The 27,433-nt window shown below is 43.9% G+C and overlaps 2 protein-coding genes across 3 annotated transcripts in view; one reads left to right on the top strand and one right to left on the bottom strand.

Moving 5' to 3' along the window:
• The first annotated feature begins 44 nt into the window (after positions 1–44).
• Positions 45–10,869, top strand: LOC101647275 (SRA stem-loop interacting RNA binding protein). The gene is made up of 4 exons (XM_004698738.2): positions 45–158; positions 5,125–5,183; positions 10,147–10,254; positions 10,754–10,869. The coding sequence occupies exons 1-4, from the start codon at positions 62–64 to the stop codon at positions 10,823–10,825; spliced, it is 336 nt and encodes a 111-aa protein (XP_004698795.1). The 5' UTR covers positions 45–61; the 3' UTR covers positions 10,826–10,869.
• A 2-nt stretch (positions 10,870–10,871) lies between these two features.
• The window catches only part of SNW1 (SNW domain containing 1), a 31,540-nt gene continuing 14,978 nt past the window's right edge, over positions 10,872–27,433 (bottom strand). For both annotated transcript variants that reach the window (XM_004698740.4, XM_045288249.1), the window contains exons 4-14: positions 23,438–23,533; positions 22,839–22,945; positions 21,399–21,503; positions 20,459–20,528; positions 19,771–19,836; positions 18,661–18,777; positions 17,403–17,544; positions 14,888–14,984; positions 13,213–13,330; positions 11,621–11,784; positions 10,872–11,541 (exon numbers count right to left, since the gene is read on the bottom strand). In XM_004698740.4, coding sequence (XP_004698797.1) covers positions 11,343–11,541; positions 11,621–11,784; positions 13,213–13,330; positions 14,888–14,984; positions 17,403–17,544; positions 18,661–18,777; positions 19,771–19,836; positions 20,459–20,528; positions 21,399–21,503; positions 22,839–22,945; positions 23,438–23,533 — 1,281 coding nt within the window. In that variant the 3' untranslated portion in view covers positions 10,872–11,342. The remainder of the gene's footprint in view (positions 11,542–11,620; positions 11,785–13,212; positions 13,331–14,887; positions 14,985–17,402; positions 17,545–18,660; positions 18,778–19,770; positions 19,837–20,458; positions 20,529–21,398; positions 21,504–22,838; positions 22,946–23,437; positions 23,534–27,433) is intronic.

Raw genomic sequence — 27,433 nt, 5'->3', positions numbered from 1 at the left:
CCGGCTGGCATCTCCTTCCGGGGTCGTGACCCACGGCTACCCAAAGTCCCGCGGTGTGAAGATGGCGGCCTCGGCGGCGAGGAGCGCCGCGGCCCTCCGGACGAGTCTCAGCCGCCCCATTGCGTTCGTCCGGAAAGTGCCGTGGACGGCGGCGTCGGGTGAGTGACGGGCGGGTGGGGGCGGCCCGGGGTCCTCAGACGCGCTGCTTCCCGCGCGCGCTTGACGTCCGCGGGGGACGCCGTAACCACGCCGCGGGCGGCCTTTGGGGACGCGAACGCTTGCCTTCCTACCGATCGAGGTGCTTTTTCCGCAAGACGTCTTCCAGAGGAATCATCCGGCTGATGGTTTAAGATGCAGGCATTCCCGCGTGACGCAAACGGTTAAGTTGCGCCGCTCGCCTAACGTAAGGTGACCAGATCTTAACATTGCTCAAGCGGGACACCATTGATGAAACTCATATCCTGGCGAAATAGCCACAAGGCAACCAAAAACCGGATACCCTAGCTTGTCGTGCACTCTTTCCAAAAATCGGGACTTGTTAAAAATGACTCGGGACGCGGGACAAATTGTTAAAAATCCGGACGTCTGGGGACGCCTCTTCCGAAGAGTCTGGCTTTCTTCCTGGGAGGAATTGTTGCGTGCTCGGATCAAAGAAGCCTTATTTTAAATGATTGAAGCCTTATTTTAAATATCATGCTTGCTAAGGCTGCTGTGGAAATGGTCAACAGGAACCTCTCTCCGGACTGCAGCCCCCTTTTCCCTGGCCAATTTTCTTTTCCATTATTCAGGGAGGGTAGCGTACAGAAAACAGAAGAAAAAGCAAGTTAAAACACATACATCGAGGTGGGAAGCGGGGGAGGAAAGGGAAAAATGAGTTGATATCAAGGCCTCAAGTAGCAAGCAGATGTTTTGAGAATGATGATGGCAACAAATGTACAAATGTGCTTGACACAATGGGTGCATGTATGGATTGTGATGAGTTGTATGAGCCCCCAATAAAATGATTTAAAAAAAACTATGCCTACAAATTAGGCAGAAAAGTACAAAACAAAAACCACATAATCACTAAGTGGTATTGACAGAAGTAAAACAAAAGTATATTTAAGTAAAGTTTCAGGCGTCTTGGCTTGTGATCCCATTTCGGGATTCCAGCTCTAGCTTGCCCTCCCCGGGGGAGGGAAATGAACACACCTGTCCCTGAGAGAAAGACTTAGAGCATCTCTTGATAGGGGAGAAGGATAGCTTAAACCAGAGTTGCACTGAGGGCACTTACAAACCGGCACTTCATACTGTTAAAACATGACCTCAGGCCAGGTGCAGGCCAGTTGGATGCGGGGCAGGGAGAATGCCCTCAGGGAAAAGTGTTCTTGGAAGAACATATCAGCCTGTGTGATCACGAGCGAGGTGTGAGGTGTCCCGAGTGTGAGGTGTCGGTGTCGAAGGTATCACTGAAGACAAATGGGTGCATAAGCAAATGTGGCGAAGAAAGCTGACGGTGCCCGGCTATCAAAAAGTATAGCGTCTGGGGTCTTATAGGCTTGAAGGTAATCAAGCGGCCATCAAGCTCAGAAGCAACAAAGCCCACAAGGAAGAATCACACCAGCCAGCCTATGGGATCACGAGGTGTTGAAGGGATCAGGTATAAGACATCATCAGAACAAAAAAATCTTACCATAGTGAATGATGGGGGGAGTGCAGAGTGGAGACCCAAAGCCCATTTGTAGGCCATTGAAGATCCCCTTGCAGAGGGGTTTCAGGGAGGAGACGAGCCAGTCAGGGTGCAGTGTAGCAACGATGAAAAATACAACTTACCTTTGGTTCCTAAATGCTTCCTCTCCACCCCCACTATCATGATCCGAATTCTACTTTGCAAAACTGGCTAGACCAGAGGATGTACACTGGTACAGATAGGAACTGGAAACACAGGGAATCCAGGGCAGACAATCCCTTCAGGACCAGTGGTGTGAGTGGTGAAACGGAGGGTAGAGGTAGAGTGGGTTGGAAAGAGGGAACCGAGTACAAGGAACTATATGTGACCCCTCCCTGGGGGACGGACAACAGAAAAGTGGGTGAAGGGAGATGTCGGATAGGGTAAGATATGACAAAATAATAATTTACAAATTATCAAGGGCGCATGAGGAAGAGGGAAGCGGGGAGGGAGGGGAAAAATGAGGACCTAATGCTAGGGGCTTAAGTGGAGAGGAAATGTTTTGAGAATGATGAGGGCAATGAATATACCAATGTGCTTTACACAATAGATGTATGTATGGATTGTGATAAGAGTTGTATGAGCCTCTAATAAAACGATTAAAAAAAAAGTGTTCTCGGACAGTTCTGCTTAAATGTGGTGATATGCTCTTGTCTATTTCAGAATCAGTCATTGAAAGCCGGACAGAGCACAGCTCTGTTTGAACTCACATGGGCTCACCCTGAGCCAGCATGTGACTCGAGCTTACAGTATAGTGGTGGGTTAGGGAGACTTGCAAATAACAAATGCAGGCCAGTACATATGTCACTGGAATAAATGGTAAGCTGTTCAGTGCAAGATTGGAGGTTTAAATCCACCACCTGCACTGCAGGAGAAAAATTGCCTGCTTCTTGGAAACGCTGTATAGGGTCACCAGGAATTGTAATCTGGCAATGGGTTTGAATTTGAGTGGTGGTGGGCTGGGTTCTCTAAAGAAGCAAATCCAGTGATGCTGATGCGTGTATGTAGAAAGATGTTTACGTACAGAAAAGGACGCTCAGGTGTGGAAGTGGCCAAGTCCAAGTCCAGGCACGTACCAAGTCTGTGGGTCACGTGTTAGGCGGGAGACTCCTGCCTTGTAGTGATGAATCAAGATCAGCAGGATGGAGACAGGCTGATGGCTGCAGAGGTGCAGGAATTCAAGTTTGGCATGTCAGATGGCATGCAACTGATGACTTCCTGAGGAGGCAGGATCCAGCTCAGCAGGAAGCAAGCAAACTTTCCGTAGTGTCTATTTATATAGGAAGTAGGCCACATCCCCCCAAGGAAACTTTTCAATTGCATCAGGGCTCCGCCCAGAGTAAGGGGCTTGCACTCCACCTAATCTCACAAGTGCTTGCCTGCTCACACAGGTCCTATCTCGGAGTTGATTGCATGATAGTAGGTCACATGGAGTACTACTAGGTCTTGACTGCCAAACCACTGAGAATCATGACCCAGCCAAGTGGACACAAAATTTAACTATTGAGGGGATATAAACAGGTATAAAATGTAAAGCAGTGAAAGTACAAGCACTGTAGGTGTTCAGAAGAGATCTGTTGTATTTTGCCTTTATGTTAAGGTAAAGTTATTTTAATAACTTCCAGGGTTTGGGCCTTGGTGGCATAATGGGTTATGTGTTGGGCTGTTAACTGCAAGGCCAGCATTTTGAAACGACCAGACTTTCTAGTCCTATACCGATTTATAGTCTCAGAAACCATGGGGACACTTTTACTCTGTCCTTTAGGGTCACTGTGAATTGGAATTGATCGGATGGCCGTGAATGAGTGAGACGGTCTAGTTAGGAGCGCAATAAAATAATGCCTGTTGTTGTTGTCAGGTACCATTGAGTCGGTTCTAACCCATAGCGACCCTATGCATAGCAGAGTGAAACACTGCACTGACCTGGGCCACCCTTAAGATTGTTCCTGTGCCTGAGCCCATTGTTGCAGCCACTGTGTCCGCCCATCTCAGTGAGGGCCTTCCTCTTTTCTGCTGCCCCTCCCCTTTGCTAAGCATGATGCCCTTCTCCAGGGACTAGTCTGTCTTTACAATATGTTATAAGACGAGTCTTGTCATCTTTGCTTTTAAGGGGCATTCTGGCCATACTAATTCCAAGACAAATTGGGTTGTCCCTTTACTGTTCCATGGTACTTTCAATGTTCTTCTCTAGCACCACAGTTCAAATGCATCTCTTCTGTTCTCCCTTAGTCCATGTCCAACTTTCACATCTGTGTGAGGCAATGGAAAATAACATGGCTGCCAATAAAATGGCTCAATAAATAATCTTTCCCTCTCCAAAAAATAAAAAAGGCAAGAAAAAGAAAATACCATGGCTTGGGTCAGGCACAGCTTAGTTCTCAAAACAACATCCTTGCTTTTCAATACTCTAAACAGGTCTTGCGCAGCAGGTTTACCTAATGCAGCACATCTTTTGATCTCTTGACTGCTGCTTCCATGAGCATTGATAATCCTTAGTGGCTGTATTTGGTTTGGGTTTCAAAGGATAGTTACAATTTAGGCAAGGGAGATAGGATTGTATATCAAAGAATGGAACAACTTATGTAAAGCTGGGAATCCACAAGGCAGTTACACAGCATTCAATCTGCTGTGTTGGAGAGCAACTGTAGGCTAGTAGTTGGAAATAAGGCAGGAAGGGGAGGGAGGGTCGACTCTGAAGATTTTATAGATTTAACCTTGTGTGTGCCCTTGGAGCTGTGAAAGGCCAGTTGGGATTTTACTTGGAGATCTTGAGTCTGATTAGCAATACATTTTATTGTAATTTTTATCTGTTTTCATTCTAGAGCCTTATCTTCTCACAGGTTCATAATACACACAGAGAACTAAACAAACCCCACTGCCATCAAGTCCTTTCTAACACAGTGACCCTCAGAAGCGTCCTGAGCCTTTACAGGAGCAGACAGCTGTGGAGCAGCACAGTATCTGGCTTTCCAAAGACTGTCAGTATTGCTGGGGCTGGAGACTGCAATTAAGCCAGCCAATAATATGTGTCTACCACTCCCTCCCTCCTCATGTCTGATACAGTGTCACATCAATGAGTGCCATGTTGTTATTTGTTGTCAAGTCGATTCTGATTTCTGGTGACCCTATGTGTGGAGACCCTATGGAGGCTTTGAGAAGCGGATCACCAGGCCTTTCTTCAGGGTGTGTTCCAAGGGTCAGCCTTCCAGCTAGTAATTGGCTGCTTTACCTTTTGCGAGGTGCTCACAGGCAGTGCCACAGTTGCTTCCTAAATCTTCAGGCTCCAAGGAAAGGCAGAATAGTCCCTAGGGTCAGGTGTTTGGGGACGCCAAGTTCCCTTTCAGTTTCTAGCTGCACTGTAGGCTGGAGAATACAACACACGTGAACACCTGGATATGCTTTCTCTCCCTACACAGGTGAATTGAAAGAACACTTCGCACAGTTTGGCCAGATCCGAAGGTGCACTCTGCCTTTTGTAAGTATTATCTCCGCTTTAATTCTCGACTTTAAAAAACAGACCAACTTATATTAATAAACAAAGCTGTCCAAAGTCCTCATTGATAAACGTATGGGTGTGCTGATTAAAACAGGAAAAGATGGATCATAGGTATTTGTATTTGTTGTTTATTGCTGTGTAACAAACCTCCACAAACACACCAGCTCTCTACTACTACAGACCGAGCTGTCTGTCTGTTTTTGCCACTTTGCTGTGTCCTTGCCTGAAGGTCTCACATCCTGCCGTCTAGGCGTCAGCTGGGGCTGTAGACACGGGAGAAGCTCTGCCTGGGCCCTCCAGTGTGCCTTCAGCTGGTGGGCAGAGCTCAACGCGCTGGCCATCTGCTGGGTGCTGTGCTCAATTTCTAGCTGCCGTCTGCATTTCTTCCCTACTTGGTCTCTTATGACCTGGCAGCGGACTTCTTCAGAACTGGCAAGGGAGTCTGTCCATCTCAGACAGCAACTTGTATAATGCAGCACAATCAGAAGAGTGGTAGTCCATCCTCTTTGCCTTATAATGTAATAGAGGGCACCTCATTCCACAACCCTCAGCATATTCGGTTGCTTTACAGCAAGTTGCACCCATTCAAAAAAGGGGGGCTGGGGGCCCATTTGGAATTCTGCATACTATAATGTTCTGATAGGATCTTAGGTAACAGAGGCTAGTCTTAGAAGTAACTGGCAGAGAATAATCTACTGTATGTACTTGTGTATAAGCTGAGTTTTTCAGCACATTTTTTATGCTGAAAAAGCCCCCCTTGGCTTATACTCAAGTTGGGTCCCACTTACGTTTCTTCAGTGCAGTGTGGGTGTTCTCCAGTCTCCCGCTCATCTGCGGGTGCTTGCAGCCTCTGGGTGGTCCGATGACTGCTGATATCACCGCTCTTCTTTTCTCCTGCTCTGGCTGCCTCTGTGTTGTCTGTGCTGTACCGGTCAAGAACCTGCCCGCTTCTGTGTGCTGGTACCTGGGCGCACCGCACCCTTGTAGGTGCATGTCGGCTGCGGCTGCACTTCCCCTGATCTTCTCCAGGGCTGTGACCAGTGATGTAGCCTTTACAGTCTTACCTGTGCTTGGTCACGCCCCCTTGCTCCGCCCAAGCATTGCTGAATACAAGTACCGGTATATCTCTGGTCTTGGATATACAGTATGTTTATTTACAGTACTTAGTCTGCTATATTTTATTTTTTTATTAGCCCCTATCTGGACCCAGTATTGACTCTTGCTTGCATAGAGCAGCCTGTGTTAGGCTCATAATATACATGCATTATGTACGCACTGTGTTACTGTGTGTGTTGCTTTAGCACTTCCCATACTTATGTGGTAACACTGCGTATGCAGTAACACAGCACATGCAGTAACACAGTGCATACACAACGCAGCATGTATTTTATGAGCCCTATCAGACTGCTCTATGGAAACAGTCATGTCATCACATTCTGGGATATCATAGGCCTCAAACTATACAAGTTGTGTTGTGTACATACGGTAAGGCAGCATATGTAGTAATGCAGTGCATGCAGTAACACAGCGTGTAGTTATTGATACCATATTTTTGTTGACCCTCTTTTCCACATACAGAGCTAGTTTGTTTTTCTTTGAAATAAATATTCAAAAACATTTAACCTGCTGGTTGATGCCTCAATGTAATTTTATTGGTTATCTATTTTTATTTTGAAATTTACCAGTAGCTGCTTCATTTCCCACCCTAGGCTTATATTCGGGTCATTAAGTTTCCCAGATTTTTGTGGTAAAATTAGGTGCCTCGGCTTATATTCGGGTTGGCTGATACTCGAGTATATACGGTAAATGGTTTCCTCACTAAGTTCAGTGCTAACTTAAGAGGTGGTAGTTTTTTGGGGGGTTGTTTGTGTGTGTATATTTTAATAAGACAGTGAATTGTTATATGTTAATTTACTTTGCTTTCTCATGAAGGTCTTGCTGTTGGGCTATACATTTCTCTTTTTCATGAACTGTAATTATCTGTGGGCTTTCTAGAATTTCTGGGCATTTTGGGGTGTGAGCACAGAGTTTACATGTAGTTCACATGCTCTATGCCACCGTTCTGCCACTTGTCTGTGTTTCTTCTCACTGTGGTGGCTTGTGTGTTGCTGGAAGCTATGTCAAACTAGTATTTGAAATAACCAGCAGGGTAACCCAACGTGATCAGGTTTCAGCAGAAATTCCAGACTAAAAACAGACTATAAATTAGAAGGAATAGCTACTTCAGAGAAATTAGCTACTGAAAACCTTATAGGCAGCATCAAAACATTGTCAGATACTGAAGTGCAATGAACAGAAGCAGAACATTGGCAGAGAGTGCCAGAAGATAAGCCCCTTTGGTCAGAAGACACTCAGTAAGACTGAGGGGGAGCTGTCTTTTATCAGAAGACATGGATGCAGTAAAGTTTGCGTGAGTAGTCTTCAAGACCTTCATTTGCTGATGGAGCACGACTCAAAATGAGAAGAAATAGCTGCAAAAATCTATTAATCAGAACCTGGAATGTACAGAGTATAAATCTAGAAAACTTGGTTGTCAAAAAGGAAACAATGCATCAAGATTGAAATTCTAGGCATTGGTGAGCCGGAATGGGCTGGTTTTGGCCATTTTAAATTAGGAAGTCATGTGGCTTACTATGCTGGGAACGACATGATTAAGAGGAATGGCATTGCAGCCATTATCAAAAAGGGCATTTCCAGATATCTTGAAGAACAGCCCTGTCTGTAATAGGTTATCTATTCAACTACAAGGAAATCCAGTCAGTGTAACTATTATCCAAATGTATGTACCAACCACCAAAGCTAGTGATGAACTTGAAGAATTCTACCAGCGTCTTTAGTTTGAAACATGCAATCAAGATATATTGTTAATTATTGGTGATTGGAATACAAAAGTTGGAAACAGGAAGGAACAGCACTTAGCAAGTATGGTCTTTACGATAGAAATGAAGCTGAAGAATGTTGCAAAACCAATGACGACTTCATCACAAATACCGTTTTTCAAGGTGACAGTACACATGGACTTCTCCAGATGGGACACAAGAAATTAAACTGAGCACTTTTGTGGGAAGAGACAATAGCTATGGTTCAGTGTCAGCAGCTAAAACCAGACCATGGACTGACTGGAACCAGACCATCAGTTGCTGATATGTAAGTTTAGCTTGAAGCAGAATAAAATTAAAACAAGTTCGTGAGAGCCAAAATACGACTTTGAGTGTGTCCCACCTGAATTTGAGAACATCTCAGGAATAGACTTGACGCATTGCACACAAATGACAAGACTTGATGAACTGTGGGATAACATCAAGAACATTCATGAGGAAAGCAAAAAAAGTCAGGAAAGAAAGAAAAGATCAAAGTGGATGTCAGAAGACTGAATCTTGCTCTTAATCGTAGAGTACCTAAAGCAAATGGAAGAAAGGATGAAGTCAAAGAGCTAAACGGAAAATTTCAAAGGGCAGCTCGAGAAAAAGTAAGATACTGCAATGAAATGTACAAAAACCTAAATTAGAAAATAAAAAACACGCTCAGTTTAGCTGAAACTGAAAGAATTCAAGAAAAAATTCAAGCCTCGAGCTGCAACATTGAAAGTTTCTGTGGGCAAATAGCAGGAAGCATCCACCATAGATGTAAAGAGTACAGTCACTGAGCCAAAAAGAATTAGTTGACATTCAACCATTTCAGTCTTGCAGAGTAGCCATGAGTTGGCATCCACTTGGTGGCACGTGGGGTAATGTTGGTGAAAGCACAGGGAGACTGGCACTCTATTTGCTGAGAGAAAGCACTGGCACTGGTGCTTTCGGTTCTGAAAGGTACTCTGGCAAAATCTATCTGTGTTAGGAATTTGCATTTGCTTTGATCTCGCAATTCCATTCTAGGATTTATCCTAAAGAAAGGCAAGGTCAAGTGTACTCAAAGTAGCACTGTTTAATAATGTCAACTAATTGCAATGAACCTAAAGGTTCATTAGTAGGATTTGTTATAAATCAATAAATCATTGATAAAATGGAATTCTATGCAGTTGAAGGATATGAAAAGTTTTTTTACGTTTTTTAAAAGGTGTTATTTCATAAGAAATAAAATAGGACCTGGAGTTAACAGAATACTGATTGTTGATAGAACTAACATGTAACAGGGAAAATGAGCTTCTATTAGCAAAACTAATTCTATTCAAATTAGAAATTCAAGTTCCTATCTTGAATACGTCTTTAACACAAAAATAAACTTCCGAAGGTCTTTTGCCATGGAAATGGTAGACCGAGTCTCGCACTGTTACTTTTGAAGTATGGGGACCAGGTCTCACTTTTTTTTTTTTGGTAAACAGTCTGACTTTGTAACAAGACTGGGAGGCCCCAGTGCTCATCTTGATCACCTGCATAGACATCTTGGCCAGTCTTTTGGGTAGTGGAGGCCGGGACCCGGGGCGGGCAGGCAGGGAGCGAGTTCAGTGGTGAGCCTCTTCTCCACACACTCAGATCGGAGGTTGTACGGCAAACACCCTGCCTCTGCACAGCGGGGCAGCATCATCGTGGTTTCACTTAAGTCTGGAATCAGGCAAATATGGGTAATCCCTTTGGTCTCTTTCCCTTTTTCATTAGGAACATTCGATGGCTGATCAACTGGCGATAGTGATTATGATCATTGGCCTCAGAAATGACTAGAAATGACTTTAGGGGTGGGTGGTGGTTTCTTACAAAAAAATCCCATTTACTGCTGTTTGCATCTAGAACACTCATTACCCATACTTTCTTTAGCGGCAGTGGAAAAGCAAGAGAGTCAATTTTGACACAGGGACTGAACCTGTGTTAAGTGGGACGGTGACTATGCACTAAATCCACCATTGGCATTAAAATGTCTATAGTCCCATTTTGGCTGATGAGAAACTTGGTAGCCCAAGGGGACTTTCTCAAACTCCTGTGCAACCTTTCCATTTTTGAATTTCCAGAACAGAGACACTGGCTTCCACAAAGGAATGGCGTGGATTGTGTTTTCTTCAGCGGAGGAGCTCCAGAATGCACTGCAGCAGGAAAATCACATCATTGATGGAGTAAAGGTCAGTCTTCTTCTGCCACACTCAGCTTTCTGTGCACCTTCTAAAGAAGGTGGATGAGGTGGTAGGAGGGGACTTTGGCCCGTTTGGGGCAGAAGCTGCCTGAACGTTTGTCCGGGAGTGGCGTGGAAGTGTCCAGCTATGAAAGGCTGAGGGAGGGAAGACCCTTCTATGAGTAACAAGGTACAGGGAACGTGGAAGAACCGTTAACTCCAAGTCACGGTGCAGTGCTTAATGCTCCCAAATGGTTAGATGTTCAGTTCAATGAAAGACAGGTGTGACCTGCTAATGTTAAAGATCTGCAGCTTTGGAAATCCTAGGGGGCAGGTCTATCCTGTCCTGTAGTTGTGAGTTGAGTGTGAGTAACATTGGTTTTAGTTTTGATTTACAAGTTTTTAAATGAAGGGAATTTTGTAAAACGAGTAATGTCCTCTTGAGTTCCAGTTGTAATGTTTTGTGTAGGAACAACCTTTCTTTACTGTACTTTCTTGGTATTTTTCAGCTCCAGGTTCAAGCTCAAAGACGGAAAGCTGTTCGAGGGGATCAAACATCTGACGAAGAGAAAGACTTTTGAGAATACCACTCCCTACTAGATAAAATAAATCAATGTAACCCAAATATTTCTTTAAATGTTTTTATTTGAAATGAAGAGTTGCACCAAGCAGTAACTCGCTTTCCCTCCCCCCCTCCACATAGAAATAGGACTGTAGGGGCAAACGCCCTTTAGGCACAGCAGCTCAATAGGTTGTGAACACTCTCCTGTGCACTGGGGTGAGGCTGGGTCACTTTAGTTATAAGCAGTCCTTCCACAACATACTGACCCCACACTACCGGTGAGACAAAAGGAAGTGGCCTTCATTCCGGTGCTGGGCAGCACGCTCTATAAAGGCTGAGGTGGGAGAAGCACAAACACAACCCACTCTTCACAAAATCTACCTAGTTCCCAGTAAGCCTTCGCACCCCCCTTTCTTCCGTAATAAAAAGTAGTGCTGGGGTCGATTTGGTTTTTCCACCCTGGCTCTAGACAAAGCATCCCCTCACGACCTGCGTCACTAGGGCTGGGGTCACAGTTCGTCCGTCGGGGCGGCCGGCTACTCCTTCCGCCGCTTCTTGCCCTCGTGCTCGTGCTCCTTGGGGCGGCTGCTGTCCGAGGGCCTTTTGGAGCCACCGTGCTGTTTGGCTTCTTCCAAGAACTTGTCCAAACCAAAAGGATCCTCCTCAAACTGCACCGGCCCTTCTCGGCCTCGCTGTCTTCGGTCTGAGCCAGAAAATTCCTTATCAGGAACAAACCTGGGGGAAAGAGAAACACCGATGGACGACCTAGTTTTTGCTCCTGTCAACATGGGAACCGAGCTCTCTGCCCTGGTACCTGTTGGTCTTGATTCTGGCTTCCAGGTCATCGCCATACATGTCCTTGTCCAGGTTTTTACTGGGCCTGTAAATACTCTGGGCCATGTCTTTCCCGCCTCTCCAAGCTTGATCATACACATTATAAATTTCATCTTCTCCACCTGCAAAACCACTGTCCATACCCTGTGGGAACCAGAAGACACTACAGTAAGATGTCTGCATTATGATTTAGTAAAAGTTGAATCTGATGACATTCACATGGAACATAGCCCTTTGCTCATGAAGAGCTCATACTTTCAACAATCTAAACTACTAACAAGGAACCAGCTAGTTTCATATATGCCACTGGCTTAATACAGGGATGTGCCTTTTTTAGCAAATACTTTATCCCACCCTTTAAATCAGTGGTTCTCAACCTTCCTAATGCCTCGACCCTTTAATAGTTTCTCATGTTGTAGTGACACCCCCAGCCATAAAATTCTCGTTGCTACTTCATAGCTGTAGTTTTGCTACTGTTATGAATCGGGAGACCCCTGTGAAATGGTCGTTCGTCCCCCAAAGGGGTCGTGACCCACAGGCTGGGAACTGCTTTAAATGATTGAAGCCTTTAAGAAATAAGTGTCGGACACACCGATGATGCCTCCTCGGTCCAGGCAGACCCCACCTGAGAAGCTGCTTTTGCAGACGTGGCCTACATGCTTTGGAGTCGAGACCATCCTGGTTTGAATCTTCGATCTGTCACCGACTATGGAAATGATATTACCACTTTGTGTGTCGATTTCCTAATCTATAATGAGGCAATAATAGTTTTACATAGTTTTTGTATGGATCAAATGAGATATCGGAAGTAAAAGCACCCAATGAGTCAGCCTTGTCTGTGTGTGTACATATGTATACATGCCTCTCGGGCACCGGCACATCTGTCTCATCTGGTGTTTTCTTTTATGCAATGCACATAATCAAATGCTGGGTGAATCAACATGCAAAGGACCTCTTTCAGGGTTCACCGGTCCTCATTAGTGACAACCAGCACTAGAAACTCAAATGCCCCAGACCAATAACTTCTTCCAAAAAGTATCTCAATTTACAGTTTTTAAATGTGAAAGGATGTTCTTTTTCTGTTACCAGGGGGGCTGTCATTTTGATTTGGACTCCTAGCATGCCCATGTGACCAGCAGAACCATGTGTCCACAGCAACAACCACCCCCCCCCTCCGTGTTCTCTTGACAGTACTATCAGAGTTGTGTAGGTTTGAACCACCAGCCTTTCATTCAGTGGGACATAAAACCCGAGATGCACCAAAACAACCCAAGAAGTACCATTCTAAGACAACTGACTCTGATTTTAAAAATAAACAAGACATGCATGAGAACCAAATTTTACTACCTAATTTCATGTTCTAGGGTCCCAAATCTCAGCCAGCCAACTGTCAAAGGGTAGCCGGCTGTTCTATCTTATTCGTTTCTTGAGTTATAACATGAGCTACACCCACTTTTCCTGGCAGCAGTCCAGCATACCTTAGGCTAATCTGATTCTGAGATGCTAAGTTGCTTTTCACTGAGGATGTGAATGCATATCCACACCTAAGAGCTGCTTCTAACCCTTGTGTACCTTGGATTGGTTGAAGAGCCTTTGGTCGTACTGAACGTCATTGGAGGTGCGAGGATTGGGCACACCAAGAGCAATGACTTCGCTGATATCACGATTCTCATTTCTCTGCAGCTTGGACCTGTTTAGAAATACATTACTCAATGAAAACACTCTTCCTTACAGACATGCTGAAGATTCCTCTTTAAATACAACGAACCTCAGAAGTGTCCCGGTGTTATGAACACCGTTCTCTGGTCAAGCATAACCAGGTTGGCAGCCTTACAGTGCTCCTGATCTGAGGCTATCAGAGGGTGGGGCCTACAATTCGGCCTTCCTGTTAGCGGTGGAGAACAGTCATGAAACCTGTGCTTGTTATGGAATCTTAACACCAGCAATCACAGCACTGGCTGAGAGGAAAGTACGTCCGTGATCTACCTCTACTGATATATCCGCAAGGGGGAGGGGGGTGACTGGAGGCAAATTCCACACATCCTATGAATCCTTTCCAATATGCTAGAATCCGTTTTTACCCAACTAAGTCTACTATCTTTATCTTATTAGGATTTCAAGGAAACATGTTGAAACTGGATTGCCCAGTCTGATTTTTGACATTCAGATTATTCTAATTCCCCCGCTGTTTGTGTGCACAATGGACTACAGTAGCTGTTGATGCTGTCAGCTTGGGTCTGAAAATGGCTTTGGCAGACGTGGCGATGTGCATTCAACTCTAAGTCTTCGGCTGCTCCGTGTCAGCCACTCTCACAGCCACAATACGGGTTTGAAGGCTTCCTTTGTCTGCAACTTATCATTAATACCACACTTTCACCCTTCCTTCCGATTTAATTTATAATGCACATTTACCCCAAACACTATGACGTGTACAGAAATGAATCACATCAATTAAAATAAAATACACCTGTAATGCTCTTTTCGCATTTAAGACTTGACTGGGGGGGGGGGGAGATAAACATTGTATCAGCCCATAGGATGATCAGAGGATGGGAAGGGCTATTGTGAAGATACTGTCTTATAATTGCATTTAGCCCCCACTCAGATTGCGACTTCCTAAAACTTCCACTTTTTAGCAATTTCATGTCCTCAGTCTCTGGGGAAGCACAACTTCCTTGCACGCTGCCTACTTTCTGTCCCCATTCACGTGTTCAGTTTGTTCCAGACGTGTTTGGACTAAGAGTACGCTGCATATTTCCTCTAATCATTACATATGATGGCTTGATCGTTCTGCATTTTACAGTGAACTGCTTCTAGGAGGGGGCTGATGTGCACTTCTTTGAACAGCTGCCTTTCTCCTCCTCTGTGCAAGGCAAAGGAGCTCAGGAAAGGTGAGGCCGCTATCTCCTGCCGAGGACAAGGCACATAATAAACTGGCCTCCTCATTTGAGGAAGGGAAAGAACAGACCAGAACACTCCCATCCACTGCTTCTTGTTCCCAAACATGACCTGAATTTCCCTTTCTAAATTCCGTCATGACTTCTGACTCCACGTGGTGATGGAAGAGAAGATCACTTGCAGGGCCAGTCCATTCTTCTGCTGAAACAAGTAGGTGAGCGCAGGAAACCTAGTGCTACTTAGGAAGTCGTCAACTTCAAGAGACAAAAGTGAAAAGGGGACTGACACCCTTTCTCAAAGATACAAAAAGGATGCTCCATTACTAGCGTGCGTTTCAAATGGCACCTACCTCTTGTCAGGAGCTGCCCGGGAAAGGTTCCGGTCGTGCTGCCTCTCCTTGCGCCTGTCGTGCCGGATTTCGTCCCTCTCCCGAGCCTCCCCGTCCTCTGTGTGGAGACAGGTGGAAGTTAGGGCGGCACTGTTCCACACATTTCACATTCTCAACAAGAAACAGCCATTCGCCTTCAAAAATTCTGCAAGCTTTTGATGGTGGTTGAATCCAATCTTTTAAAACCTTACTTGCAATTACTTTAAATCCAAGGGCATTCATTTTTTACCACGAGCTCTAGAATTAGGCACGCAACAGCTGGGGTTAGATGTAAAGCAAGCTGGAGGATTCAGCAACTGTGAAATGCACCAAACCAATCAGTGGAACTGGTCAGTGATAAAGCACATCTGCCAATATTAAATATGAAAATGTTAACTACAGAATCTAGACGTGGGGATATGTATGATTCAATATGTAGCTCTCTCCATTTTTCCTCTATTTAAAATTTCGTAATATAGTACCAGGAAGGGAAGAATTAGGCATAAGTTTACCCTTCTATTTTGAAAGGTGGTTACTGACTAAAAAAAACCATGCTTACGGTCCGTGGGGCTGGCTGCATGTGGACCTCACCAGTGTACTGTCTATGGTCACTTTCTCTATCTTGGCCCATGTGACAACGGACACACAACAGAGTTGTACTGAAGAGCAGGACCTCTGGTGCTGCTCCCCACATTCAGACCTGGGCTCTGCGAACTTGACGTATACCAAGCAGCTTCAGCCATGTATTTCTCCGTAATTCCCCAGGGCTGGGCTCCAGAAGTCCATAACCGACTGCCTGCTGGACCCCTTCACCTTAAACTGAACCTGCCACAGGGAAATTCCCAATCGCTCACTCCCAAGTCGGTTCTGGCAGCCTTCCCCATATTAGTAAATGGCAACTCAATTCTTCCCATAGCTCAGGCCAAAAGTTCTAGATGGATCGTTACCTCTTCTTTTTCTCACACCTCTCACCCAATGGTTTGAGCCAACTGTCAGCCCTGCCTCCAGAGCACATCCAGAATCTGAAGACATCCTCACTGCACCTTTTTTACTATCATTTCTATTTGGTTCAGTGCAAGAAACTTTCAGATGGCTTCCCTGCTTCTGCTCGTGTGCCCTGCCCCAGCCTTGTACTCTCCCCAGAGTAGGCCTTCCCTCCAGTCCTTCCTTGTCAGTGGGAACAACAGCTAGGCCTGTACAATGACCAAGAGGCCATGTACTAACAAGCACGTTAGTGGTCTCCTACTCATTCTTTCTCCCCTGCCCCAGCCACGTGGACCTGCTCTTCCTGTGTGGGGTGCTCTTCCCTCAGCTGCAAGGCTCCCCTCTTCAATTCTTTCATTTGTGGGGCTAACATTACCATCTCAGCAACACCAATTTTGACCATCTTGCCCCCTTTCTGACATTTTTATTCCCCCCATCTGCTGTATTTCCCCCCACTGTAATGGTCACTTTCTGAGGGGGCTTCAAAAAGTTCAAAGAACAATGGAATGAAAAGATAATGGAAATTTCCCACTAACTCCCCCCCCCCCCCCCAAGGGGAAGGAAATGTCATTGTTATTTTATTTATTTATTTATTTATTTTTTCCTTTTTAAACATTTTATTAGGGGCTCATACAACTGTTATCCCAATCCATACACACATCAATTGTGTAAAGCGCATTTGTACATCCATTGCCCTCATCATTCTCAAAACATTTCCTCTCCACTTAAGCCCCCGGCATTAGGTCCTAATTTTTCCCTTCCCTCCCCGCTCCCCCCCCACTAACTTTTTGAAGGCTCCTCATATACTACCTAATGACCTTTTTAATTTCTTTTGTCGGGTGTGGGGGTATCTCACTACATTCATGAGACTGCTTACTGCTAGGTCACCATCACCACCGCTCCGACTCCCTTCTAGCGGAAAACTTGTGTGTCTATAGGGGAACCCTGGGCATAATCAGGAAGTGAATAAACGGGACAAATCACTCTACTAGTTTAGGGTCTTTTAAAGAAACAAAGACCACTTTTACAAATGCCCTTACATTAGAATTTGGCTTTATCTTTCCACCCTAACAGAATAAATGCCCCAGGTGAAACCACTAAGTCAAGCTGGAGAGAAAGTGGGTGCCTGGGGAAGGACCAGAGGTGCATCGGTGTACAAGACAGAGTCACTCTGGGTTACTGTCTCATGTGGGGAGTTCAACTACGCAACTGGAGATATGGCTCTTTCTAAATTTCAACAATATTTTAAGTTTATCATCTGAGGACTCATGTGACTGCTCAGATCTTATAATCCCCCAATGGAGGCCTATGTGCAAGTACATAGCCCACTATGTGCTCTAGCTCAAGCAGGGTTACCCAGGGGTTTCCGGTTTACAGTGTTTCTGAGAACGTCTGGGTTTACCGTCTAAGCAATGATGACTTTCATATGCTGTGAGAAAACAATGATGATATTCTAACAAGTGAGCTATCTTGTCTATGTAAGAAAATCAATTGAGGAATGAGCTTGTCAAACCTTTTTCTACATGGGTTTTGATCCCTGCTCTCCTCTCCCTGGCTTTCTGGGCCATCTCTCGAAGTTTCTCTTCGTGCTTCTCCTTTTCTTTCTGAGCCATCTTTCTCTCTACTTGGGCACGCATTTCCACAGCCTCCCGAGCCTGTAAGACAAGCAAGAGGTTAATAAGCTAGGCAGGACATGATCTGGGATAAATATTTACAGCTCTGTCCACACCATATCACGAAAGTCAGGCTTAAGAGAATGACATACAGAGTTCAGACAAAGATCCTTGTCCACGAAGGACATCTTGCCCCAAAGTCATTGCCAACAGCCCTTTCACGACGGGAAACAGTTGCGGGATTAGCATTATTGTGACCCCGACCAATCTTAGAAGGTGCTTTCAACAAGGCATCCTCCCAACAATCTGAACATTAAGTAAGATTCTAGTAAAACAATTTTAAAGCAGTAACATTAATGAAGACGGCACATTTTCAAAAATGAGGAACTCAACTGAGCATAGATTCCTTAATCTCCATCTCCTAGAAATCATTTTTAGAAGGGCATTCACGGAGAAGGGAGCTACTACTCTGTGCTCCAAACACAAGATATGATGTATGTGAACTTGAAGGTCACATGCAAATAGACACCATAAAATGTAATACCCTTAATAATAATAGACAGCGATACCGTCAATGCCATTTTCTGTGACAGTCAATTTATCGGAATGTTTACTTGTGTTTCCTTGCTACTGCCCTGCTGGGTGGCGGACACACCTATATTTAAAGGAGACAGAAGCTATGAAATCCAGCACAGCAGCTACCATATCACCACAAAACGGGGCAGGCTCACTTACTGCCACTGACCCACAGTGGCCCCACAGGACAGAGGAGAACTGCCCCTTTGGATTGCCAAGGCTGTAAATCTTTACAAGTTCAGAAAGTCTCTTTTTCCTTGCAGAACAGCTGGTGGCGGCGGGGGGCGGGGAGGGACGTTGAATGGCTGATCCCAAGGTCTCACGGTTAGCAGCCCGACACATATCCCACCACGGCACCAGGGCTCCTTTGGGATTAGTCTAGTGATCCATTATTCTGGCCTGCTGGGAGGCAACAGCATCACCCTAAGTCAGTCTGGGTCTGCACAGACTGCAGCCAGCACCGGCCACCTTTGGCACACACACCTTAGGTTACCATCTGTCTATGTACACTCGGAATTCCTGCTACGTAAATTAAGTACCTTATGTAACCAGGAGTATTACTCAATGAAATAACACACCCACCTTTCGATCAGCAATGTAGAGGGCCTCAGCCAGCTTGGCAAAATTCTCATTGATGTGAACTGTCTGTAGTCCTCTTCCATCAGCAGCCAGACGCTTGTCCAGTGGAATTGTGTAACCCTGGTGTGAAAACACACGGAACAAAACAGTCACAGAAAGAGCTGCAAGACACTCATGACAATTAAAGATTTACAAATACTTTCAACCCAGTTAAAACGTTTGTTTTTCTTTACACTAAAAGCTTCATATGGATGCCTGTTCATCACTATGATCTCATTTAACCTTCACAGTAACCTTAAACAAGGAAAAATAATGAGGTTGTCAAGGATTTCATTTTACTCAGAGGCAAAATCAATGTCCAAGAAAGCAACACCTCCCCGCCCCTCAAAAAAAAAAAAAAAAAAATCAAATGATGCATTGCACTGGGCAAATCTGCTGCAAAAGAACTTGTGAGAAAAAAAAAAAAGAACTCATGAAAGTATTAAAAGGCAAAGATGTCATACTGCGGACTAAGGTGCAGAAGCCGATACTAAGACTCTATCCTGCATTACAGACTACAGCACAAACAGTTTTCATTGCCAGGAAGGCGCTATGTCATTTCTTCTGAAAAAGGGTGGGGTGGAAAGGCCAATCAGTTTGGGAACCTATGCTTTAGGTTCTCAACCTTCCTAATGCCTTTCATACAGTTCCTCATGTTGTGGTGACCCCCCCGCCCACCATAAAATTATTTTTGTTGCTACTTCCTAACTGTGATGTTGCTACTGTTTTATGAATCGGGAGACCCCTGTGAAAGGGTCGTTCAACTGCTGCTTTAGAGCAAGGAAAAGGCTCGAAGCCATTTCACAATTTAAAAGTGAAATTCAGCAAGTGAAGGTGCTTGTGATGAAGAATTTGTTGAGTGGAGGTTGGTTCAATCATTAAAGTGAGAGCAAATTTACATAACATTAAAGGGCAAGTAGGAGTTGCTCATAACATGGAGTCTTATAGTACCGTTAAATAAAAAAATAAAATCTTTATAAAAACACTCAGCTCAGGGACCTAGGCTGTGGCTTTTCTGGGTATCTCTGGGTAGGTTACAATACCAAGACACTGGTTTTACAGCAAATTAATTACCTTTGCATTCTTCCAGTTTGAAATACAAGGAGGAATCTTCCACTCTTGCTGTTCCTTTACGGTCATCTGAGGTGGACAAAGCGTGAAAGAAGACACTTGTGAAGACACGGCTAGTGTAAAGTCCATGCACAACTTCCCTTCAAAAGGCAGCTCAAGATACTCTGATATCTGGACAGACGCACATAATCACAGGCCGCAATTCCCTACTGTGGATTCTAGCAATAACTTTAACCTAATGTGAAAATGGAATATAATGCGGAAATTATTTTTGACAGTTATAAATACTAGCCACTGTATCTCCATATTTAAGGGGATGTGATTTCTTTCGGACGAAAACTGGTTGAGTAATAAAACAGACCTTAGAAAACCATTTAGATGATCAATAGGGACCTAATGAACCCGTGTACTCAAATCCTGTATCTTTGATCACATCCTTTATGGGTAAGAGCAGGCTTTGTTCATGCTATTAAAAGCAGGAGTTAAGTTAATAGCAAAACTAATAGCTAACCCTTTATGGACATTTTCATAAGCACTCTTCAAACTATAATTTACAGTCTTGACTGAGTCCCTGGATGATCTTGAGAAACACATTTAAAAACAGAAAAAGAAGTGGTGAAAGGCAGCTTACAGGCACCTAGATGATATTCTGCAGGTTGCTTACAAAATTAATCACTAGAGCGAAGATTACCTTTCGGCTAGGAGAATGCATGACCGGCGCAGGGGGAGAAGGTGGTCCCCGAGGAATTTTCTTATTAATCCTAAAGGACAAATTGAAGCACAACCAGAGAATGACTTACTCTCACCCCCATTAGTTAATAAGTCACATTGCCTCTTCTCAGTTTCTTTCAACACAAACAAAATCAGAGACACCTATCCCCTCAGCTGCGGCAACTATTAATACAAGGACAAGTAGTCACCACCTGCACTCACGCCACCTGCCTGAACACCACTATCATGTCATAGATGCAAATACTGAAAAACCAACAGATAAACACACACAGCTTTCATAAGGTATAACTGACATGCAACTAACCACACATATTTAAAAGGTATGTGGGAGCTTCAAAGAGTTGGTGGAAAATGGAACTAAAAAATAATGGAATCTTTCCACGAACTTCCTGGAGCCCCTGGTTCAAGTCAGTAATCTGCACATATGCAAACACCTACGAAACCATCAGTGCCATGCAGACTGAAATACCCACCACCCTCAAACGTTTCTGCAGTCACTAGCCCCCCTTTCTTGCTCTTCACATCTCCCTCACCCCCGCCTGCCACCATTCTCACAGGTGACAATGATCTACAGTCACTAAAGATCTCCTTGTACCGTCTGGAACGTTATATAAGCAGCATCATGCAGATGTATTCTCTTTCGTCTGTCTCCTTTGAGGCAGCATAATTATTGTGGGATTCAGTCATTATTGTATTGATATTTAAATCAATTCTTAAATAGTTACATTTATAGTACATGAATACTTTATTGCTTTTTACTGCCCAACAGCCCTCCATATGTGGATGTGCCACGCAGTGGTCACCCATTTACCTCCTGAGGGGTGTCTGGGCTTTCTGCTTTGGGGCTATTACAAAGAAACCTTTAGGACAAAGTCCATGATCATAAAGCACCTACTTACTTGAACCTTGGAGGTTCCATCGGATCTTTCTGCATTTCCACCATCCGAATAACTCTCTGTTTAGCTCCAGAGTTGAAGGCCACTCCTTGTTGAGATGGTGTGTACCTGAGGAGAAAAAAGTAGAGGTGTAACTAATTCAACAGATGTGATTATTTTCACAAAAATACCTCTCGCCCGCCACCTCTGTTTGCTAATTGCACCCTCCTCCCATGAAGTACTTTCATAAAGGTCCTGCTGATTAATAAAAGAAACAAAAACCCAACAGCAATATGTACAAAGAGCTGTCAGAGTGGCGCTGACAAAAACACCTTGCCAAGGACAGCATGGTTGACGAACAAATGAAGGAGGTGCATGGTGTTTGTGAGAAACACACTCTTTTCAGTATGTAGTTTCCCTACATACACTACATACATTTTCCACTCCTTTCACAAAAAATTAAAGAGAAAAATGAAACAAGTTTAAGCAGAGTAGCTAACACCAGAGATTAAGGGAACTAACAAATTGTACTACAAATAAGTTGTAAACTAGTGATAGTATTTTGCAAACCATCCATCTATGTTCATAATCTCATGTTCACGCTCAGTTTCATAGATAAAAAGGCCTAAAAAATAATCCTATGTTTAAAATTGCTTTTGAGAAAAAACACCCCATAATATTCCCAGCACACAACTGACAAATTAATAGTTTTTGACCAGCCACAGATTATAAAACAAGAGAATAATGTAGCAGAACTGCTAGCTCTGAATTTCCCTAATATCTGCACTTGAGCTATCCCTCTACACATTCAGTCGAGTGAGACCCTTCAAAAGTCAAAGTACCATCCAGATGACTACTATATGTAAACAAAAGATTAGAAATAATTGCGATTTGGGTCAAAGACAAGTAATGATTTCTAATGTAATAAAAAAAAAGTATTTGGAAAATAGGATAACATCTCAAAAGTGGCTATCTTAAAAAAAAAATCCACCTGCTTTCAATGATCTACAAAGCTAGCAGGCTCTGAGTCATGAATCAAGAAATATCACTCTAAGCCAGATCCCATTAAGTGCCCGGCATGGATCCGACCCCATGACCCTATAGAGCAGTGGTTCTCAACCTTCCTAATGACGCGAACCTTTCATGTTGTGGTGACCCCTAACCATAACGTTAGTTTCATTGCTACTTCATAACTGTCCTTTTGCTACCGTTATGAATCGGGCGACCTGTGGCAGGGCCGTCCAACCCCCAAAGGGGGAGAACCGCTGCTCTAGAGGCTTTCCAAGGGCACCAAGCCGTATGGGAGCAGATAGGGTCATCTTCTCCCTGGCTGCTCTCCCAACAGAGCCACCAGCCGGGTTTCCTTGATGCCTCAAGACAGTTAACTAATATTAGGCACCCCCGTGCCCCACTCCACTCTGAGCAGCCTGAACTGAAGCAAAGAAAGCCCGGCAAGATCCCTACCGGATATACTGGGCAGGAGCCAGTTTATCAGCTGCGCGGACAGGCATGGCTGCAGCAACCTTCTGTGACACCGATTTTTCTAAGGCTACTCTTGTCTTTTCTGTTATCTGAAATAGAAAAACCACAAGGGGGGGGGGGCTGGTTGAGAAGGATGTGAAAAGAGTGAACTAAAAGAATGATATACAAGGGGCTTCAAAAAACTCACGGGAAAATGGAGTCGAAAGATAATGGCATTTCCTCACAATTGAAAGCAAAATAACCCCCAAATTTATTAATTTGAAGTGAGTGACAGCTTTCACTCTTACACTCCTCCCAGTGTTCCTCCCCGTCTTCATTGTAGTTTGTTGAACGGTCTTATTGTGTATTGCTTTCCCCTTACTCAAGTTAACATGTGTCCATCCATTATCCAGTCATTTAACCCCGCTTCCCCTCCCACCCCTGGTCGCCATCAAAGAATGCTTCATTTAGTGTGAAAGCCTTTGTTGAGTTTGTACAATAACTGTACAATGAAGCCCTCATATTTTAATTTAAAAAATCATTTTATTGGGGGCTTATACAATCCATATACCCATCCATTGCATATTTTAATTTCCACCTACCTCTTTAATGGCTTCTTCATCGGGTCTTTGCAAGTCTGGGTCATCCGCATTCATAACTTCCTTGGGAACCAGGTCAGTGTACTTGCTATAAATGACCTAAAATGTTTAAATAAAAGCAGGCATAAGAAAAGTAAAGAATAATAACACAACCTCATTAAGTCATTTCAGAAGCTAGTATGTCCTCTCAGCACACTTGCCAATTTAGGACACTCAGATTTTGTCTGCTTTGTTTTAAGGACTCATCGACGAAAGCAAGGAAGCTTAAAATATAAACACAAATTGCTGCCCTGGCTATGAGAGTTAATAATTTTCCCTTGGTCCCATGCATTTAAATTATTTGAGATCTCCTAATCAAGTCAGTATATAAATAAATTGTGCCAACAAAATCTTATGCACCAGTGATCCCTATTTCTGAGGCTCACTAAGAATTGAATTTAATGATGACATAAACTGCCTATACTATCATTAGCTTGGATTAGAAGCTCATGAGAATTTAAGTCAGGTTGCCAAATAATTTCTAAATTCACTGGGCCTAGAAAATTTCATTGACCTCACCCTACTTAGAATGTCTCTCTTCTGGCACCAACTCTATTCACAGGCTGGGGAAATGAGCATGTGACACAGTCAAAAACCCAGGATACTTTCCTCTAGAAAAAACAAAACACATTCTCTGGATGCAACTTCTTTCGACTATATTGGGGCTTGCTATCTGATTTTTACCAGGCTAACCATGGTTTCTATTAGCTAACCGGGCCTTTGAAAAGCAGATTTCTTCCTTCCACGCCATCTTTGTATTGAACATTTAACAGTTGTCTAGCTATTGCTGCTACAGGCCAATTCTGGCACAAAGAAATGGCAGCTTCTGAGTTTGAGAAAAAAACCATATTCCTAAGCACTGGAGATCTGCAGAAGAAAATGGTTTATTACTATAAGCCAAAGTCTTTTTTCTCAAAATTGCACTTTGCCACCTGGCATTCCTTAAAGCAGTTTACAGGAATGAATACACACCCATTTTTCCACTTTACACTACAGAGAAAACACTTCATGCATCACCTGACTTTGTCTCTCCCTTCAGTCTCTTCTTGTACCTCTCCCCCTCAGTCCTCATGCTTCCGTCCCACGGGATTTTCTTTCTTGAACATGAGGGGATTTTCCTTGACCCTGGTGTTGTTTCCAGCTCAGGTGGCTCCTCAGTTTGTGAGTCTCAGATCAAAGGTCATAACCCCCTTCTTGTTCTTGTAGCCATTAAACAGAAGGAAATACTGCCGGGTCCTGCGCCAGCCACACAATCCAACCGTAGGCGTGAACCCATGGTTGCAGCCACTGTGTCAGTCAACACACCTCCCCTGAAGGTCTTCCTCCTTTTCTACTACTTTACGAAGCCTGGTGTCTTTCTCCTGGGACGGTCCCTCTGGTAGCAGGTCTGAAGCACGCTGAGATGAACTCCTGCCACCCTCCCTTCTAGGACCATTTTGGTTGTATTTCTTCCAGATTTGTTCGGCTTTCTGGTCGTCTAGTCTATTCAATAGTTTTGCCAAGACAGTATGCCAAAGGCATCAAATCTTTTTGGGTTTTTCCTACTCATTGTCCACCTTCTGCATGCACACGAGGCAATGGAAAATACCATGGCTTGGGTCAGGTGCATCTTAGTCCTTAAAGTGACATGTTCGCTTTACAATATTTTAAAGATCTTTGGCAACAGATGTGCCCAATGTAATGTGCTGTTTGCAGTAACTGTTAAACTAGTAACTGGTCATTGTTAAAGTAGTAATCCTCCCCACCCAATCATTTTGCCTCGTAGCACCCTATTTACAGTCTTTAAAGCATTGTTCGCCGTATAAAATTATTTATTTCCATGCCATCTTTATTCTGAATTACTTTACTAAGTATGGAAATTTTAACAAATAAACATTATTACCTGTTTCCCTAAGATTGATAATGATGTAAGTTATCATTGAATGAGTCCTTACTGTACTACTGTCCCTTTGACTTTTAGATATTAATCAGTGTATTCCTGTAAAACGAATAAAAGGAGGTTTGGCAGGGCAGTGGCCAGAGTACTCAGTTGCTAATGGAAAGGTTGGTGGGTCGAACCCACTAACTGGCCCGCAGTACAGAGATGTGGCAGTCGGCTTCTGTAAGGAGGACAGTCGTGGAAATCCGATGGGGAGTGCCACTCTGAGCCACAGCGCTGCTATGAGTCAGAATCTGCTAGACAGCAACAGGCTTGGATTTTTGGTTAAAAATAAATCAAAACAAATCCTTCCTAGAAGAAACACGATCAGACTGTTCCTTAGGAGATGACAAGACTTTGACTTGCTTACTTTGAACACATCACGAAGAAAGACTAATTGCTAGAAAAGAGTATCAGGGTGGGTAACGCAGAGAGCCATGTAAATGAGGTGGACTGACAACTATGCCTATCATAGCTCAAATACACTAACAATCAGGAAGACGGGGGTAGGGGTGGGGACTTTTCGTGAAGTTATACATAAAAGTCTGGGGCCCTGGTAGCGTAGTGGTTATGAGTAGGCCTGTAGTCCACAAGTCTAGCAGTTTGAAACCATCAACTGCTCTTCAGGAGAAAGATGGGGCTTTCCATTTTCGTACACAGTGACAGTCTTGGAAACTCCCAGGAGGCATTCTACCCTGGCCTATGGGGTCCTATGAGTCAGCACTGACTTGATGGCGGGGCGTTTGGGTTGGAGTTTGGTATACATAAAATTGTCAGGACTTCAATTCCAGGGATACTAGCAACAGTAGTGTCCCTGAGGTATGCACAATTACTGATGCACAATCTTTAGTTCACTAAACTAGCTCCAGACCCATAATAATGCCTGCTCTATAGGAGACACTTAATTTTTAAAATGTAAATGAATGGATCTTAGACATGCTCTAGTCCATGATAAAGATGTTATTTTGTGTGTGTTCTTTTAGGCCCTGCAAAGCTTTCTGTATTCCCGAAAAGGCCATGTCATCACTACCGGCTGAAATCTCAGAATGACAAGTACAGCTGATTTAACACAAAACACAAGCTATGTATATGTGAGCACTTGGTGCCATCTTCCTCGAAGACGGAGACTGAGACGCTCACTCCAACGAGGAGAGAAGAATGAGGCTCAGGGCATGACGGTCACACAGTGCACTAACAGGCCTCCCAAATCTTCCGGTAAGGATGGAAAAGTCCACATTATCACAACTTGAAAATAACGAACCACACTCTGGAAAATAATACAAGGACTAGGAAGGGTTAATCTCTTATACACAGCAATCATTACAGGATGGATTCCGAGTAAATGGCTCCCTGGTCGTCATACATGCTCACCATGAAGTCTCAATACTAATTTAGCATACAAGAGTCATTTGCGGCTGCTTATTTGGGTATTCGAAAGTTAATAACCCTTTAAATGAGCATCAATAAGATCCGAGCTTCTCACAAAGCTGAGTGAAGGGCATCTGAAGAGCAAGATCCTTCCTTGGTAATGAACTATAAACCCCCACATGTTCATTGCCCACCAACCAAACGTGCTGAGGAAACTCAGTGCGTTCAAGGAGGCAAAGCGTTTGGGGAGGGCTATCTGAAAAACGGAATACACATTTGAAGGCTTTAATAAGCGCAAAAATGAGCTAGGTGAATAAGATAAACCAGTAACTCAACTGCAAACAGATTACTTTCCTTATCACTAAAACCTGACAAAGAATGAGAAGGACTGCAAGAATAAGCCTGCCAACGTCGTTACTGTTTCTAAGGTAGAAGGAAAACACTCTTTTTAGGATGGCAAATTCATATAAACTCATAAATACAAAGTTTAAAAATTTGCGTTTGGTTTTATTTTTGAAAAGGGCACAGGAAAGGGTGGAGGGCATCTTTAAGGTAATACTGTCTGCAACATTTCCCAGGTCACTGTTTCAGAGGGAAACGCCTTTTATTTCAAGACTTCCCACTCAGGTCCCAGTGGGGGGTGGGGGGTGAGGAGGAGCATTTAGTTCTAATCA

This window comes from Echinops telfairi, unplaced genomic scaffold, assembly GCF_000313985.2.
Source record: "Echinops telfairi isolate 266 unplaced genomic scaffold, ASM31398v2 ScPeMD7_18;HRSCAF=68, whole genome shotgun sequence".
Lineage (NCBI taxonomy): Eukaryota > Metazoa > Chordata > Mammalia > Afrosoricida > Tenrecidae > Echinops > Echinops telfairi.
This window is presented reverse-complemented; position numbering and strand designations above follow the sequence as displayed.